Genomic DNA, 15153 nt, shown 5'->3' with positions numbered 1-15153 from the left:
ACTTTCTACTTTCTACTAGTGGCCAGTGGGCTTGCCAAGTGAATGATTACCGAAAACCTTGAAATCAATCTCCATCCACAAAAGGTGTGCGTGTATATCATGTTTGTGCGTGTTTTTGTCATGCGAGTGCGTGTAATGACAAGAACATAAAAATAAAAAAATACAATAAATAAATTTGGACTGTTTTAGTAAAATTAACTGACGCTTGCACCTCTCGAAACTTCGCTATTTGAATTCATCAGACAACTGGGTGCTCTCTGCCATCTTAATCCCAAATACCCTTTCGCTGCTTCTTTACTCAAGGTACTTTTTTTATTTGGTTTTAATTAATAGTTTCTAAAGCTTTGATTTTTCATGATTGTTTTTCTTATATACAAGTGGGTGATTTCTGTGATGGTGTTTAATTTGGTTTTCTTGATTGTTGTGTTATTTAAGTCGAGATTTTGATTGTTTGTTCACTTTCTTTGTTGCTTAGAACCCTAGATCACTTGCCTGTTGATGATTGTGTTTTCATCCTTTTAAGGAATGATATTGATATGGGAAGTTTGGTGTTTGAGAAATTGAATGGAAATTTTGGTTTTTTTTTTTTATCGAAAACCCGTGAAATTTGAGAACATGTGTGTGTGTGTTATTGTCTATGAGTTTCTTTGCAGGATCATCCTAATTCCCATATTCAATAGCAGTTTGTGATCAGTAATGATATGTTTTCATTGGGTTTGATTTTGGAAGTAAGGGGTTTTCAGGAAGTTGGCCAAGCATGAAAATTGATATTGTAGTTTTCACGGAAAGATTCCTTATTCCCTTGTGTTAAATGAGAAATTGCCAAAAAAGTAAGATTCTGTTAAAAAAAAATTATCCGCGGAAAACGGTATTTGTTTCTTTCGGTAATATCTCTGCATGGCTACTGCAAGTGCGACTGCCTATATGCTATATGTGCTGAATCTTTGAATTCCTAATTCGTTAGGTTTTGATGAATTGTTTATCCCGCTTATGACAAAATGAAATTAGAACATTGATTCATGTTTCTCATGTTTACCATTTATCATTGGCATATAGCTTACAACCCTAGATCGCCTCAATTCTGAAACGTGTTTCATATTGTTTTTTTGTTAATAATGTGATATTGTAATAGAATTGATCTGGGAAAGTTAGTTTTAGAAAATTTGAATTCACGTAGTTTTGTATAAATTGCATATGAATTTCGCAGCGACATCCTGTGTTTTACAGCACTTCTTATCTTTTGTATTTTTCTATTTGCTGGTTATGATATTGGGAGCAGGGGAATCATTTTTTATTTAGTGGGTTTCTAGGAAGATTCTTTAACTTGTTCTAAATGAGAAACGACACAAAATTATATGATCTTATTAAATGTAATGTGATATCTGAAGATCAGTTAGAATGTTGTTGTAAAAAGGTAACTTTTATCATTACGGAAACATTTATGTATTGCTGCTACACGTGCAACTGCATGTATGTGCCAAATATATGAATTTCCAATTTGTGAAATTTCTGGGATTTTCTAATCTCAACATGACTTGATGAATTTGTGAACATGAATCCTGATTTCTCAGCTCTTTTTCCCTCATACATTAACCCACTATTCAAAAGTAACTCCGAATGATATATTTAAGTTTCAAACTGTTTTAGCCAGTATAGAAGGATTCATAATCATATGCAGCAAGTTATTATTCAGTATTCAAGTTAAAATTATGTTTCATCGAGTGTCCTACATAAGCACATGATTTGGGCTATACGCCTATACCACTGAGTTAGTCTTTCTGTGAGACTAGAGTGTGGAGGTATTCAAAGAAAAGATTCAATTGAAGTTTTGTAATTAGTGTATCAGTGTGGTTTTCAAAGAGTAACCCTTACTGTAAAGACGCAATGTTTCTGCGGTTATTGATGAGTGAGTCAGTTGAAATAAATTATGTGATAATTATTATGAAACCTAGATATCAAAATGCAGTTACAGCAATCGTTGTCCATACTTAGTTTCCATTGAAAAATATATGAGCTTCATTGTTCCTCTTCATTTGTATACCAGTTCAAGTCTGTGATTGTCTTATGTGTAGGTTCCAAAGACATGGATTCACGTTTGTATACGATCGAAGTAACAAGCCTGTCTCCTGCGGCAACAGAGAAGGATATTCAAGATTTTTTTGCTTTCTGCGGGAAGATTGAGCATGTCGAAATTATCAGGTTATGACAAATATTCTTCCTGGATTATTATATTGTAATAATTAATAAATACTATTTGTAATTTTAACTAATATCCACATTTAAATTGACAAGAGTTGGTTTGACACTCCTCTGGTTATTGTTATTAATAGCAATGTAGCAATAAATACAATGAATTGATATTTTGCTTTTAAACCATAAGTCTACCTCTTTATGGACTTGAAAAAAATTAGGAAAAGACCAAACAAGGGTACCATCACTATGGACTTAAAAAAAGTCATTTCTGCTAGTCGGGCTTTCTATCGTACATGCAACCTTAATTTTTAGCAGTCTTCTTACATGATATCAGATTATCAAAGCCATTAGTTTCCAATTTGCAATAGCTTTTAATATGGATCCTTCTGTATGTAGTATGATACTGATTGGTGTCTAATATTCTATCATGGCATATGAATAAGATAGGCAGACTTTTTTGGATGCTATAGTTTTTGCAGCTATATAGTTCACATAGTCTATACTCCTACAACAAAGAGGACTGTTGATATATATATATACATCAGGATTGTTGTTTGCTTCAAAGAGCTTGTAGTCTTGCATTTTCAAAAAACTTTTATCCTCTGTTATTACTTTTATATATGGTTTGCTGATGTAGATCGATGTTTGTGCATTGGGAAACAGGGCTGGTGATTTGGCTAGTACAGCTTATGTGTCCTTCAAGTATGCTCATGCTCTGGAAACTGCTGTGTTGCTCAGTGTAAGTTTTGCTGTAATTATATACAATAATACAAACACTTCCACTATTTTCTTTTTTAAAAAGTCATTTTTGAAATACCTCATTAGAATTTAGATGTATGTTTTTTAGCATCTAGGTAACTGTTCATCTGAAGGATGTCACTATGAAACATCAGATGACTATGGTAACAGAAGAATGTCACTATATAATAGCTATATGATTACAGGTTTTGGTAACAGCTAATCTAACATATCTTGTTTTGCATACTCTTGCTTCATTGGCACTGCTAATTCATACTTTTGCTGAGAGTTGTTTGGACTTTTTATATTACTATCATGTTATCTTCTTAAACGCAGCTCGAACAAAACTACCTCATATTATGACTTCTCAGCTTGATATTCATCGCACATGATGCCTTTTATATGTATACAAGGAGTTTTTGTTTTGTCTCCGGAATACATTTGATAGCTTATTGTTCACATGTTTTGATTTGTTTCAGGGCGCTACAATTTTGGATCGACCTGTTTGTATAACCAACTGGGGACAGTCTGAAGATGAATTTAATATCTGGAACCGACCTACATGGAAGATAGAAGATGAAAGCAGTGAAAATGTATGTTTATTTATATTTTTTTTTCATCTCTTGCTCTGTTAGATATGGTTAATGTTCTGCCGTTTCTGGAATTCTAAGTTAACCTTGTTTCCTTTTATTAACATCTACACAACTATCTTAGCAGCATGTTTCGGAAGGCACTCGTTCTGTTCCTTCTGCTGGAGAAGCAATGTCATTGGCTCAAGATGTGGTGAAAGCCATGGTATCCAAAGGATACGTGCTTGGAGTAGGAGCACTGAGCAAAGCTAAATCTTTTGATGAATCTCATCAAGTTTCGGCAACTGCAACAGCAAAGGTTGCTGAGCTGAGCGAGAAGATTGGCCTCACTGATAAGATTTATGCAGGTGTTGGAGCAGTCAAATCTGTGGACGAGCGATACCACATCTATGATACCACCAAATCGGCTGTAGCAGCCACAGGAAGAACTGCTGCAGCAGCTACCAACACTGTGGTGAACAGCAGTTACTTTTCTAAGGGAGCTCTTTGGATGTCAGATGCTCTAAGCCGAGCAGCCAAAGCTGCAGCTGATCTTGGCAATCGCGATACTAGCAAATAACTGCATCTGGGTGACTCACAAAAATATTCAGGCTCTTAGTTTTTCGTGCATCATATCATAAGTAGTTAATATATGTGGGTACATTAATGGATATCACTTTGACAGAAAACTTGGTGTTATCCATGTTTACCATGTTTTAAGTTGATGCAAGTACAGTTTACTGTGTACAGATATTTCTCAAGAAGTTTATGCACACAAAATTTGGGTTTTTAGCTTATACTGGCATGCAATTGCATGTATCTGGTTTTTTTATTTTTTTTGGATAGAGGTGCCAAAATACGTCAGAATAAATGACTTCATAGAACTGCATGCGATGAACTCTGGAAAGATACAAGGATCGGTCGATGGTGATCATGTAGGTATGTCGTGCTCTCATGTTCACCTCCTTGCTTTCTCATATGCTGAATGTGAAGAAGGTAAAGTGGATCAAATTCTGTATTGTAAATTCAAGTTCACTGCATTAAGTAGAGATAATATGACAATAGTTTGAGGTGCAAAAGATAAATTTTGGCACCTCTATTACAAGAATATGTCTCTGTTCACTGTAAGTTAGCCATTATTATGGTGGGCATCGTGTTGGAGAAGATCTCTGTGGCTTGCCCTGGGCCGTCTTAAAAAATTAAAGACACCCTGAACTTACTTGCCTATATTGTTTTCCTTGAAACAAAATTACTCCTGGTAATGGCTTCTTCGTTCTTTGTTTCCAAATTCCAAGTACGACTTGTACAAACTTGGGCACTTCCCTTAAAATATATCTTCGAGAATGCTAGAACTACTTTCCCATATAATTAGAATTTACTACCTGCATCTTTCCTGGATTCCTTATCTGCCCTTGCCGCGTGATTGCTACACTTAAACTGCCAAAACTTTATAATTCTTTCGGATTCTACCAGGTTTTCCATTTTGGTTGAGCTGATTCCTGAAGTAGAAAGAAAACAAATTATGTACCCGCAATCAGAAAAGGAATGTAGATGACCTTCTCAGGAGCAGCGGTGCTGGTGCTCTTCCTGTAGTTCTAGACAAGGTACTGTAATCAGGAATAATAAGCTTAGTCTAAGCCCTGTAGATTTAATCGATGCTATTTGAGTCAATCATATCTGTGCAATGTGTCGAGAACTCAGGTATATGTTTATACAGACCCGGACAATTAGAGCCGTAGCAGTTAGCAGTAACTTAAGCTAATTTAGATTGATGGTTCTTAGCGGTAACTCAAGCTAATTTACCTTTCATGGTTGATATGGTGCTCAAATTTCTTAGTGGCAACTCAAGTCAACAAGAGTGCATTCTGCAATCTCGAATTCAAATATTTCACATTAATACTGTGTCTAGAGGTCCACACAAAATGACTTTGTTCCCGAACTAGCTGAACAGTCTTTATAAACTACCACAGGAGAATGTTTTTATTAGAGTACATTTTTGTGTCACCTGTGGAATTGGGTAGTTAGGAAGAGGAAGAAGATAATGAATTAGAATGGATGCATTGGTGTGGGAATAAGAGGGAACAGTAAAGCAAGGCCCACATGAGGTCTGAAACAGTGAGCGTTGGGCCTCCTGTCAAACTGACAGTGCTGGAAGATGGGCCACCGGGTTAGAAATTTATGTCATGTTGCATGTACGTGGGAGCAGCTCAAGTTTTTTGAAAACGAGCGTGACTAGTACAACAAGTGGTTGATGAATCGCTGTCAGTTACGGATAGCGATATTTCTTTTCATTTTGTGAAAATTTGAAAGATGGAAAGGAGATATTGGAACTAACAGGGTGACGTGAAGCGAAGAAGGCACATGGATTCAGATGAGAGTGCGCCGGAAAGGGAGGCCCATATGGTGGAGAAGCTTTGCTTCTTTCGTCTCAACACATGGCATGGACATGTCAGGGCAGCAGGACGGGTTTACGTAGACAGAGTCCCGGCTAATTTTCAAAAATCAATAGAGAATTCGTTTTTTATAATATTATTTTTTGTTAAATATTGTTTAGAAATTTGATTTTGAGTCTCGGCAAAAATTCAAGTGTTACCTCCCGTTATTTCGAATTCCTAGTTTTCCCGTTGTTAGATAGTATATTTATTTAGTTTATATGCATAATGCATTCAGTTGAACTGCATCTGTGAATATCAGTTGTGTCTATGCATGCAAGGAACAAAAACAAGAGACCCCATATACACATTAACATCATTACTAAACTGGTCACAACAGTTCTTATGATCGATTAATCTGTGGCAAAGCTCAGTACATGAAAAGGGTTAACAATCTTCTTTCTTTACCGGTTAGAAAGTTGCCATACTAATTGGAGCCTTCCGGCAAGATTTCAGTGGTCTGAGTTTAAAAGATAAAACGGTAGAAGTGAATATTCTTCGGTCTATTTCGAGTACCATGACAGATATAATAATCATTTAATTTCAATTTTGATAATTGAAAATGATTCCAATTTCAAATTTGAATAATTCGATTGTTTTGGTTTCCGATTCGATATATATCTCGGTTTTGGCCTTTCTGTTTACTCTTACTTTGGAAAGCAGAATATTTGTAGGCCGAAGGAGACTTGGGTAACGTCCGTATGCGAATGGGTCCTGAGATAAACTGTTGGTATACAAAATACGAGCCAGCTAAATTAGAAAAAACAAAGACCCACATGTCCAAAACAACTACAATTCGATCAGGGTGTTGCTCATGTGTTCATGTCGTGAAAGCTACTTTAGCTAACACTCATTTCATCCCTATCTAATTCATGCACCCAGACACGAATACGATAATCAAATTGTGTGGTGTTGAAATTAATATTTTAAAGGCCTAAATTTAATTCTAACAACCCAACAATATAGTCAGCTGCTTAGTTAAAGACAACGTGAGCTGGCTGCCTAGAAACCAAATTTAGTGTAGATAGTGAGACTTACTGTAATGCAGACAAGGATAGACAGAAACAGGTAGCCATCTTTAAATCAGTTTATGCTATAATTACCATTATAGTAACTGTAATGAGATTTAGTTAGTTTATGTTTTAAATCCCTGCTTGTTTGTAATAAATTGGGATTTTGTCCCAAAATTTGTTCGACTGTGGAAATGAGGAAAGGAGCCAGGTAGAAAATAGAAATGCAAAATGCATGGGAAAGGAGATAGTCGTGGTGCACGATAGGTGTTGGGAGTTAGGTGGCAATTCCTAATACATAGGACCCCCTCTTTCTTTTTCATCTTGGATCGGAATAACCTGAATGCTTATCAGCTTCTCTGCTAGTCTCACCATTTGATTCCCTCTCACAATTTCAAACTTCATTTGCTGAAACTATCACATTTTACATTTTAGTATTCCGGGGTCCCGGATGCTTAAACTGCTCTTATTTTCTCGATCTTAGATTATCATCGTGTTGAGAACCAGTTCATCTAAAATTTTAAGATCTTATAATAAGATCTCAAATGGATCTGAAATTATATACCAATTTGTATGTATCTTAAAATTTCTTGTTTGCGGAGATAAGGGCAAGAGTGGCTTGGTTTTTATTTTATTCCAAAAGTAGTTTGTTATTGAATTAAAATTTAAATTGACTTTGAAAATCCTATTCTTATCTACTCCATCATATTCTTTCATACATGGCTAGTTGCACTTGAAATCTTGTAGGACAATACACAAATTGTTGTAACATGTAAGTATTGATCTGTACGTAGTAGTAGAGAATATTATACAGCAGGAGCCAGTTTGGTTATTGCTTCTGTCGAGTTGTTTGTGTTAATATATATAGAATAAAAATCTGTCCCTGTACTTACCGTGAAGCTCATCTCCTGATCCTCACTCTCATGCAATGCAGCTTCACCACAAGTATTTTTATCGCACCAAATACGACTTTATAAAAATCTACGTTAAAAAAATAAATAAAAAACAGTAAAATTTGAAGTGATATAAGATTAGTGTGGATGAGTTAGTTGTAACATTGCATAACCTGATAAGTCTCTCTCGCTTTCTGTCGATCACTGTCTGTGAACATGAAAGTCAGAGCACCACTCAACATCTAAAGCTGCTGCAGCTGGCAAATATCTATGCCTACACCTTTCTTTCGAAAATCGATCTTTTTCTCCCCTTTTCCTTAGAGGAATTCTTATGTTTAAATACTAGCTAGAGTGAAGTTACTGATGAGTACTTGCACCAGAGAGATGGATTTCTTCCCGGCCAATTTCATGCTACATCATCATCAAGAACAAGATCATCGACGCAATCATATTCAGAACCCGGCCTCTCAATTTATTGATTCGTCTCAGAATTTATTGCCTCCTCAAGATTTCCATGGTACACACTTCTCTGGCTAGACATAATTAGTATACATAATTTGAATAATTTAGGATATTTATTTGTTGGAATGTTATATGTACAGGGACGATTGGCTCGTTTCTTGGGAAAAGATCCATGTCATTTTCGGGAGGTGATCATCATCAGCAGCAGCTTAATGAAGAAAGCAACATACATGGAGATCATGTGGATGATTTGTCTGATCCGGAGGATGATGATGGATCAGGAACCGTAGGATCAGGAGGTTCAAAGAAGAGAAGGCTAAACATGGAGCAGGTGAGGACTCTTGAGAAGAGCTTTGAGATGGGGAACAAGCTTGAGCCTGATAGAAAACTGGAGCTGGCCAGGGCTCTCGGGCTTCAGCCTAGACAGATTGCTATTTGGTTTCAGAACAGGAGAGCCAGATGGAAGACCAAGCAATTGGAGAAAGATTATGATCTACTCAAGTCTCAGTTTGATGCTGTTAAAGCTGAAAATGACTCCCTCCAGTCTCACAATCAGAAACTACACGCCCAGGTACATCATCACAAGCCATATCTTTCTTTCATGATATTATTATCTATAAATTACTCCATATTTGTTCAACATGTTTATGTGTTTTTAACAACTTTAAAAGGTCTCCAAAATTTTCTCAAAAATTAAGGTCATCACATATATGCACACAGTCTCTGCTATACACCTGACCCACAACTAATTCTTCTCTTACCGGCATAGGGCTCATTGCTCTGTACATACCATCGCTCAAACCCTACTTCCGAGTTGGACATATTAAATATTCTCAGTAACGTGTAACGTAAGGTGTCAAATAATCCCATGTGCTAATTGTAACATTTGGAAAAATAAACATAGACTAATATCAGTGAGCCAGGAGAAGGGAATGTAGAAGAATGACAAAATCTTGGTGCATGGTAATTTTAATTTTGTTTCAAGTTGGATAATCTCCATGCATTTTTTTTTACCTGAATCATTGTTTAATCGTTTGACTGGTGATGGCTTTACCAAACTACCTGGAGAGGAGTTAATCATTAGATCCACCTCATCATTAGCTAATTATATATGTTTTCAATAAGTGTGTCTACTTCTTGTTTCAGTAATTAATCACATTATTAACTGACTGACTGCAGATAATGGCATTAAAAAATGGGGAGCCAACAGAGTCAATAAACCTGAACAAAGAAACAGAAGGATCATCCAGCAACAGGAGCACAGAAAACAGCTCTGAAATAAAACCAGATTTCTCAAGAACATCACCAGCTATCGACAGCCATCCTCATAAACTCACCAGCATACCGCTCTTCCCCCCTCCGAATAATAATAATAAGTCGAGTTTTTTTAGGCTGCAGCAACCCGCGGCATTCCATATGTCAAGACCATCCGATCATCCTCATCAACAATCAGTCAAGGAAGAACATTTCTGCAACATGTTCACCGGAGTGGAGGATCAAACTGCTTTCTGGCCTTGGCTCGAACAACAGCCGTTTAATTAAAATTTTCGATTAAAAAAACGTCATGGTCAGGACCTGCATTCCAGCTTTCTCTTGAATTTAAATTCTGTTTTGGTACTTTAAGTAGCTTGCGACTGGTGTATAAATCTAGTGAGTAACCAAGTTATTGAATGAAGTTGATTTGATTATTCTGAGTATTGTTTTCTGCCTGCAACAATATTCTGTCAGTTTTAGCAGTTCGTAAACATATATTAAAAAAAATCCTAATTTCCAAAATTTACTTAATTCTAAAACTTTAAAATAATATCAGACTTTGTTGCCGAGAGTCGAATCCTGATATGACAAGTTTATTGGACAATATAATTAATGTTGCTGTATGGTGATGGAAATTATTGTGATTGTACTGCTTAACGGAATGATATACGAAAAGCTATAAAATCCTTTGTAATCATTGGTTTCTGATATTATGAATAAAATGGACAATAGTCAAGAATGGTGTACAGAATCCAGAGTGAAAAGTTAAAGTAGTACTCCAATAAATTTCTAAATCAACATTTCCGACACGAAATTGTTTGTCATGGAATGGAATGCACAGGCACAGCAAAGTGTACCAAAAGATTGTGAATTAGGTAGTAGTGAATGGCATCTTTTCCTAATATTGAGACGATGAAAGTGAGAGGGAATCAAGCACACAGTTCGAGAGAAAGAGACGACAAATGGATGGGAAAGTGTGTATGGGGGTAAAAGTGTGTGTGGAAGGAAATGAAAGGAAAAAGGAGAGTTGGAAGGAAATAAGGAGAAATTGAGAAAGTTAAGGTGAAAAGTGACAAAGATATTGAGAAATGGTGGGCTTGGTTTTCTAAACACAATGCCCCACCCATCTCTGTTTCTGGCACTTGCCTCAATTCACTGCAACTTATCACGTTTTTTTCTTTTTTCAATTTATATTTATATTCATACTCCATTACAAAAATTTAATATATGGGTCTAGGGTCAGGATCGACGAATCTCTTTATGATAAACATATTCATTTTGCAAGTTCGTTATTACGGATATTTTCTACAAAGGATCGGACTAATGATGTATACAATACTTGAATTCTCGATGTAGATGCTACATAGTTGGTTCTCATCCTTCAGAGACTACGAGTATAATAAGAGCATACGTCGACAAAATGATCACCCTAAGATGATCATCTCATGGCTACTGAGAACGAATCAAATCAAATAGTTCTATTTCTCAAATTTTCTGATTTGCTCTTGTAAAACCAAGACCGAAAAGATTGAAGGTGTATTTTCATGAGCACCAAACTTATAGGAATTAGTATTTATTGTGTACCCCTATAGAAAATACGTTAATATAAAGACCCCGGGTACGACTTAAAGCTTTGTTTGGCATTATTGTTCTAGATAGTAACAACAATTTTTGCTGAAAATCATACGAAAAATTGTTTGATAAATTTAATAGCAATTTTTAGTTTTAAAGTTATTTTTAGAAGTTTTTGCAGGAAATTGTTATAAATTTCACTACCAAAACTCAGCAAAAATGTTATTTTTTATATTATAAATCAAACTATGGAAATATCCAAAAAAATATTGAATAGTAATCTGATTTCTATAATTAACATTTTTTTCACACTATAATTTTTAACGACACTATGAAACGGATCATGAATCGATTATCTAAGGTGAAATAAAACCAATATGTTCCTGAATAGGTCCATATCTGAATTTCTATAAGCTAAGCAGTTTGGTAAATTATGAACGGAGATACGAGCATTCACAAATAGGTAGTGTAAAGAAAAGCTTTGGAATTTGGATGCTAAAATCAAATAGTCTTGGATTACCATAAAAGCACACTAGTTGACAAATTAACAAATGTTGATACGCAAGATTATAAGGCTGGCCACGTGCATGGCTGATGCCATGCAGATACAAATTGGATTTTTATGATAACTAGTTGAGAAGCCGCGCGTTGCGGCGGCCTATAAAAATTATATTAATGATTCAATATTAATATTTGTAGAATAAAATAATTTTATGGTTGTCTATAAAAAGTATATTAATGTTTTAAAGTTAATATTTGTAGGATAAAATAAATTTATATTATAAAAATCTTGATGTAATACCAATACTAATATATAAAATTACAAAATTGGACTATAATTCATGGTGAAAAAATGAAAATAAATTTATACACATAATTAACAATTTAAAGCATGACAAATTATAATTTTATTTGTTTGTTTTAAAGTGATCATGTTCTTACATTGTCACCTTCCTCCAATTTTTTTTTGGATTGATTGTGTACAAAAACATCTAACTTAAATATAACTACTCTCTTAAAAGTTGCTTGAACGGAGCAAACATATAATGCATGAATAATTTTTTCATGTATACAAAGTAAATAATATAAAAATCAAAAACAACAAACATGTTCGATGAACAAAACAAATATTATTAAAGAATAACCAACAAACATACATCTCTAATAGTTAATTTATTGACATCGATCATCAATATCATGTCAAGACTATATTCTTTTCTAATGTTTGGATTTGCCGACTCCAATATAACGGTTTATAACGACATTTGCTTGCAACAACTTTTACTGTATAAACAGCCTTCACTTATCGTTGCAGAAGAACGACACTTCCGAATTAGAAATCGAGCAAGAGAAAGGTATTTCTAAGTTTTGATATTTTTTCATCCAAAAATTTCAGAAAATTAGAAAAATAGATGGAGCGATGTGAGAGGCGTCACCTACACGCCCATCGCTTCTCCTTTAAAAATCGAGTAAGAGAACTATCCGGTAGGTTTGTGGTATTGAGAGAGGAGGTTGTGTTTAGATGATCCAAAATCTTACGATCTATACGGTTATTTATAGGTGCAGAGAGACTTGTTTGCTACTCTTTCCCATAATAAAATAATCTGAACAAAATCAGATTAAAATTTTCAAGCTACTATATTCCATAAATAATCTGTCTTTCCCATAATTAAATAATCTGAAACAAAATTAGATTAAAACTTTCAAGCTACTATATTCCATAAATAATCTGAAACAAAATCTGATTCTGAAACTTGCTTCTAATATACCCGAAACTAAAAAAGGTAGTTCTAATTTTTGATATTTTTCATCCAAAAATTTCAGAAAATTAGAAAAATTGAACGAAGCGATGTGAGAGGCGCCACCTACACGCCCCTCGCTTCAAAATTTTCAAGCTACTATATTCCATAAATAATCTGTCTTTCCCATAATTAAATAATCTGAAACAAAATCAGATTAAAACTTTGAAGCTACTATATTCCGTAAATAATATGAAACAAAATCAGATTCTGAAACTTGCTTCTAATATACCCGAAACTAAAAAATGTAGTTCTAATTTTTGATATTTTTCATCCAAAAATTTCAGAAAATTAGAAAAATAGAACGAAGCGATGTGAGAGGCGCCACCTACACGCCCCTCGCTTTAAAATTTTCAAGCTACTATATTCCATAAATAATCTGTCTTTCCCATAATTAAATAATCTGAAACAAAATCAGATTAAAACTTTGAAGCTACTATATTCCGTAAATAATCTGAAACAAAATCAGATTCTGAAACTTACTTCTAATATACCCGAAACTAAAAAAGGTAGTTCTAATTTTTGATATTTTTCATCCAAAAATTCCAGAAAATTAGAAAAATAGAACGAAGCGATATGAGAGGCGCCACCTACACGCCCCTCACTTCTCTTTTATATAAGTATATTGATTCCCATAATTAAATAATCTGAAACAAAATCAGATTAAAACTTTGAAGCTACTATATTCCGTAAATAATCTGAAACAAAATCAGATTCTGAAACTTGCTTCTAATATACCCGAAACTAAAAAAGGTAGTTCTAATTTTTGATATTTTTCATCCAAAAATTCCAGAAAATTAGAAAAATAGAACGAAGCGATGTGAGAGGCGCCACCTACACGCCCCTCGCTTCTCCTTTATATAAGTATATTGATAGTGATGCGAATTTCTTCGCAACATATTTGCATGTTCCTCAGTATCCCCCACTTGTTCAAGACATGCCACTGCATATATTCATTTCTGTCTTTCTTCAATTATTGGTTTTTCTTTTCCAAGTAATTATTTAATATTATTTTTACAAAATCTGTATTGTTATTAATTTAAATTTTGACAACAATGCTTTGAATATTATTCATGGATTTTAGTATTGTCAAGATAATCTCCTCCACTTCATTGTTGTAACAGGGGTAAAATGCTTTGAATACTTAATTAATGAAGTGGAGGAGATTATCTTGACAATACATGTGAACAACATGATTAATTAAAGTTAAGTATGTGCATGTAACTGAGTTGCAGGTCGCTTGTGTTGAGTAGTCAGGGAGCAGAAAGGTTTCTATGGTAATGTAATGTGATTATCTAGTGTTTAAAATAAAGCAAATAAAAGGGACACCCATATATTTGTTCGAAAATTCTTCTAAAATTCCATGAATGTATGAAATTTAACTGGCCAGAAAAATGCCAAGTCACGAGTCCTCTTAGCCACTGAAAACCAAGAAACCATGCAATCTCGATAATCTTCATCTCCTCAACCCCTGTCACCCAACCTCCCTCCTCCACCATGGCCAGCACCACCTCAGCCACCTCCATCCTCTCCACCTCACCTTCACTTTCCCGCCACAAAACCCCCCTCCATCTCTTCTCCTCATCTCTCCAACTCAACCCTTCTTTCCCCACTTCAAATCTCCCCAAACTCATCACAAAACTCCACGTCACTTCCCCTGCAAACAACTCCACCGCCGCCCCCACCAAGCCCACCGAAGAAACCATCTTCTTCGACGGCGGAGCTCACTACGGAGACTTAGTCGCAAATCTCGTTCTGGGCTTCACTCTTCTCTGGCTACCTCTAACGTTAGCTGCCGTGTTTCGAGCATTCTTTTTGAGGTACAGGTTTACGAATTTGAGAGTTACTGTTATTTCGGGGCTAAGTGGTGACGACAGAAGTGATTTTAGTTACAAAGTGATTAAGGATGTTCAGGTTGTGCCGAGGTTTATTGGGGAGTGGGGGGATATTATTATTACTCTGAAAGATGGGACTAAAGTTGACTTGAGAAGTGTTCCTAAGTTTAGGGAGATTGCTAAGTATTGTCTGTCCATGGCTCAAGAAAGTGGAGCTGTTTCCACGGAGAATGGTCCTAAAGGATTTTGAGGATCTTGTGTTTCCTTTTGTTTTTGAGTATAATCACACTACTCTTTACTTTGAGAGGCATGTACATTTACATAATTTGCTAATTTATATGTGAATTGTCAACAATTTTGTTGTTTTTACTTTTGTTGCTAAGGAGAAGCTCTCCA

General features: G+C 35.1%; 3 protein-coding genes across 4 annotated transcripts; all 3 read left to right on the top strand.

Moving 5' to 3' along the window:
• Nucleotides 1-100: 100 nt before the first annotated feature.
• LOC108205955 (binding partner of ACD11 1) lies at nt 101-4297 on the top strand. 2 transcript variants are annotated; one of them, XM_017376088.2, is made up of 5 exons: nt 101-303; nt 2073-2199; nt 2857-2932; nt 3411-3524; nt 3649-4297. In XM_017376088.2, the coding sequence occupies exons 2-5, from the start codon at nt 2084-2086 to the stop codon at nt 4078-4080; spliced, it is 738 nt and encodes a 245-aa protein (XP_017231577.1). In that variant the 5' UTR covers nt 101-303; nt 2073-2083; the 3' UTR covers nt 4081-4297. The 2 variants fall into 2 exon arrangements, with proteins under 2 accessions (XP_017231577.1, XP_063943934.1); XM_064087864.1 differs by having other exon boundaries at nt 107-303; nt 3646-4297.
• Nucleotides 4298-7995: 3698 nt separating this feature from the next.
• LOC108205872 (homeobox-leucine zipper protein ATHB-13) lies at nt 7996-9985 on the top strand. The gene is made up of 3 exons (XM_017375988.2): nt 7996-8352; nt 8438-8868; nt 9477-9985. Exons 1-3 carry the CDS (start codon nt 8199-8201, stop codon nt 9837-9839), a joined length of 948 nt encoding a protein of 315 aa, XP_017231477.1. The 5' UTR covers nt 7996-8198; the 3' UTR covers nt 9840-9985.
• Nucleotides 9986-14182: 4197 nt separating this feature from the next.
• On the top strand, nt 14183-15126 carry LOC108206017 (uncharacterized). Its single transcript, XM_017376177.2, has one exon. The coding sequence runs from the start codon at nt 14420-14422 to the stop codon at nt 15005-15007; it is 588 nt and encodes a 195-aa protein (XP_017231666.1). The 5' UTR covers nt 14183-14419; the 3' UTR covers nt 15008-15126.
• The last annotated feature ends 27 nt before the right edge of the window (nt 15127-15153 follow it).

Source organism: Daucus carota, chromosome 2, assembly GCF_001625215.2.
Source record: "Daucus carota subsp. sativus chromosome 2, DH1 v3.0, whole genome shotgun sequence".
NCBI lineage: Eukaryota > Viridiplantae > Streptophyta > Magnoliopsida > Apiales > Apiaceae > Daucus > Daucus carota.
Note: the sequence above shows the minus strand (reverse complement) of the source record. Positions and strands in the feature narration are given on the sequence as shown.

What these genes read in the sequence shown, in the direction of transcription:
- LOC108205955 (XM_064087864.1), top strand. Translation starts at nt 2,084, where the DNA reads ATGGATTCACGTTTGTATACGATCGAAGTAACAAGCCTGTCTCCTGCG. An exon ending in GAGCATGTCGAAATTATCAG is followed by an intron (nt 2,200 to 2,856) that starts GTTATGACAAAT and finishes ATTGGGAAACAG; the next exon opens with GGCTGGTGATTTGGCTAGTA. An exon ending in AAACTGCTGTGTTGCTCAGT is followed by an intron (nt 2,933 to 3,410) that starts GTAAGTTTTGCT and finishes GATTTGTTTCAG; the next exon opens with GGCGCTACAATTTTGGATCG.
- LOC108205872 (XM_017375988.2), top strand. Translation starts at nt 8,199, where the DNA reads ATGAGTACTTGCACCAGAGAGATGGATTTCTTCCCGGCCAATTTCATG. An exon ending in GCCTCCTCAAGATTTCCATG is followed by an intron (nt 8,353 to 8,437) that starts GTACACACTTCT and finishes TTATATGTACAG; the next exon opens with GGACGATTGGCTCGTTTCTT. An exon ending in ATCAGAAACTACACGCCCAG is followed by an intron (nt 8,869 to 9,476) that starts GTACATCATCAC and finishes GACTGACTGCAG; the next exon opens with ATAATGGCATTAAAAAATGG.
- LOC108206017 (XM_017376177.2), top strand. Translation starts at nt 14,420, where the DNA reads ATGGCCAGCACCACCTCAGCCACCTCCATCCTCTCCACCTCACCTTCA.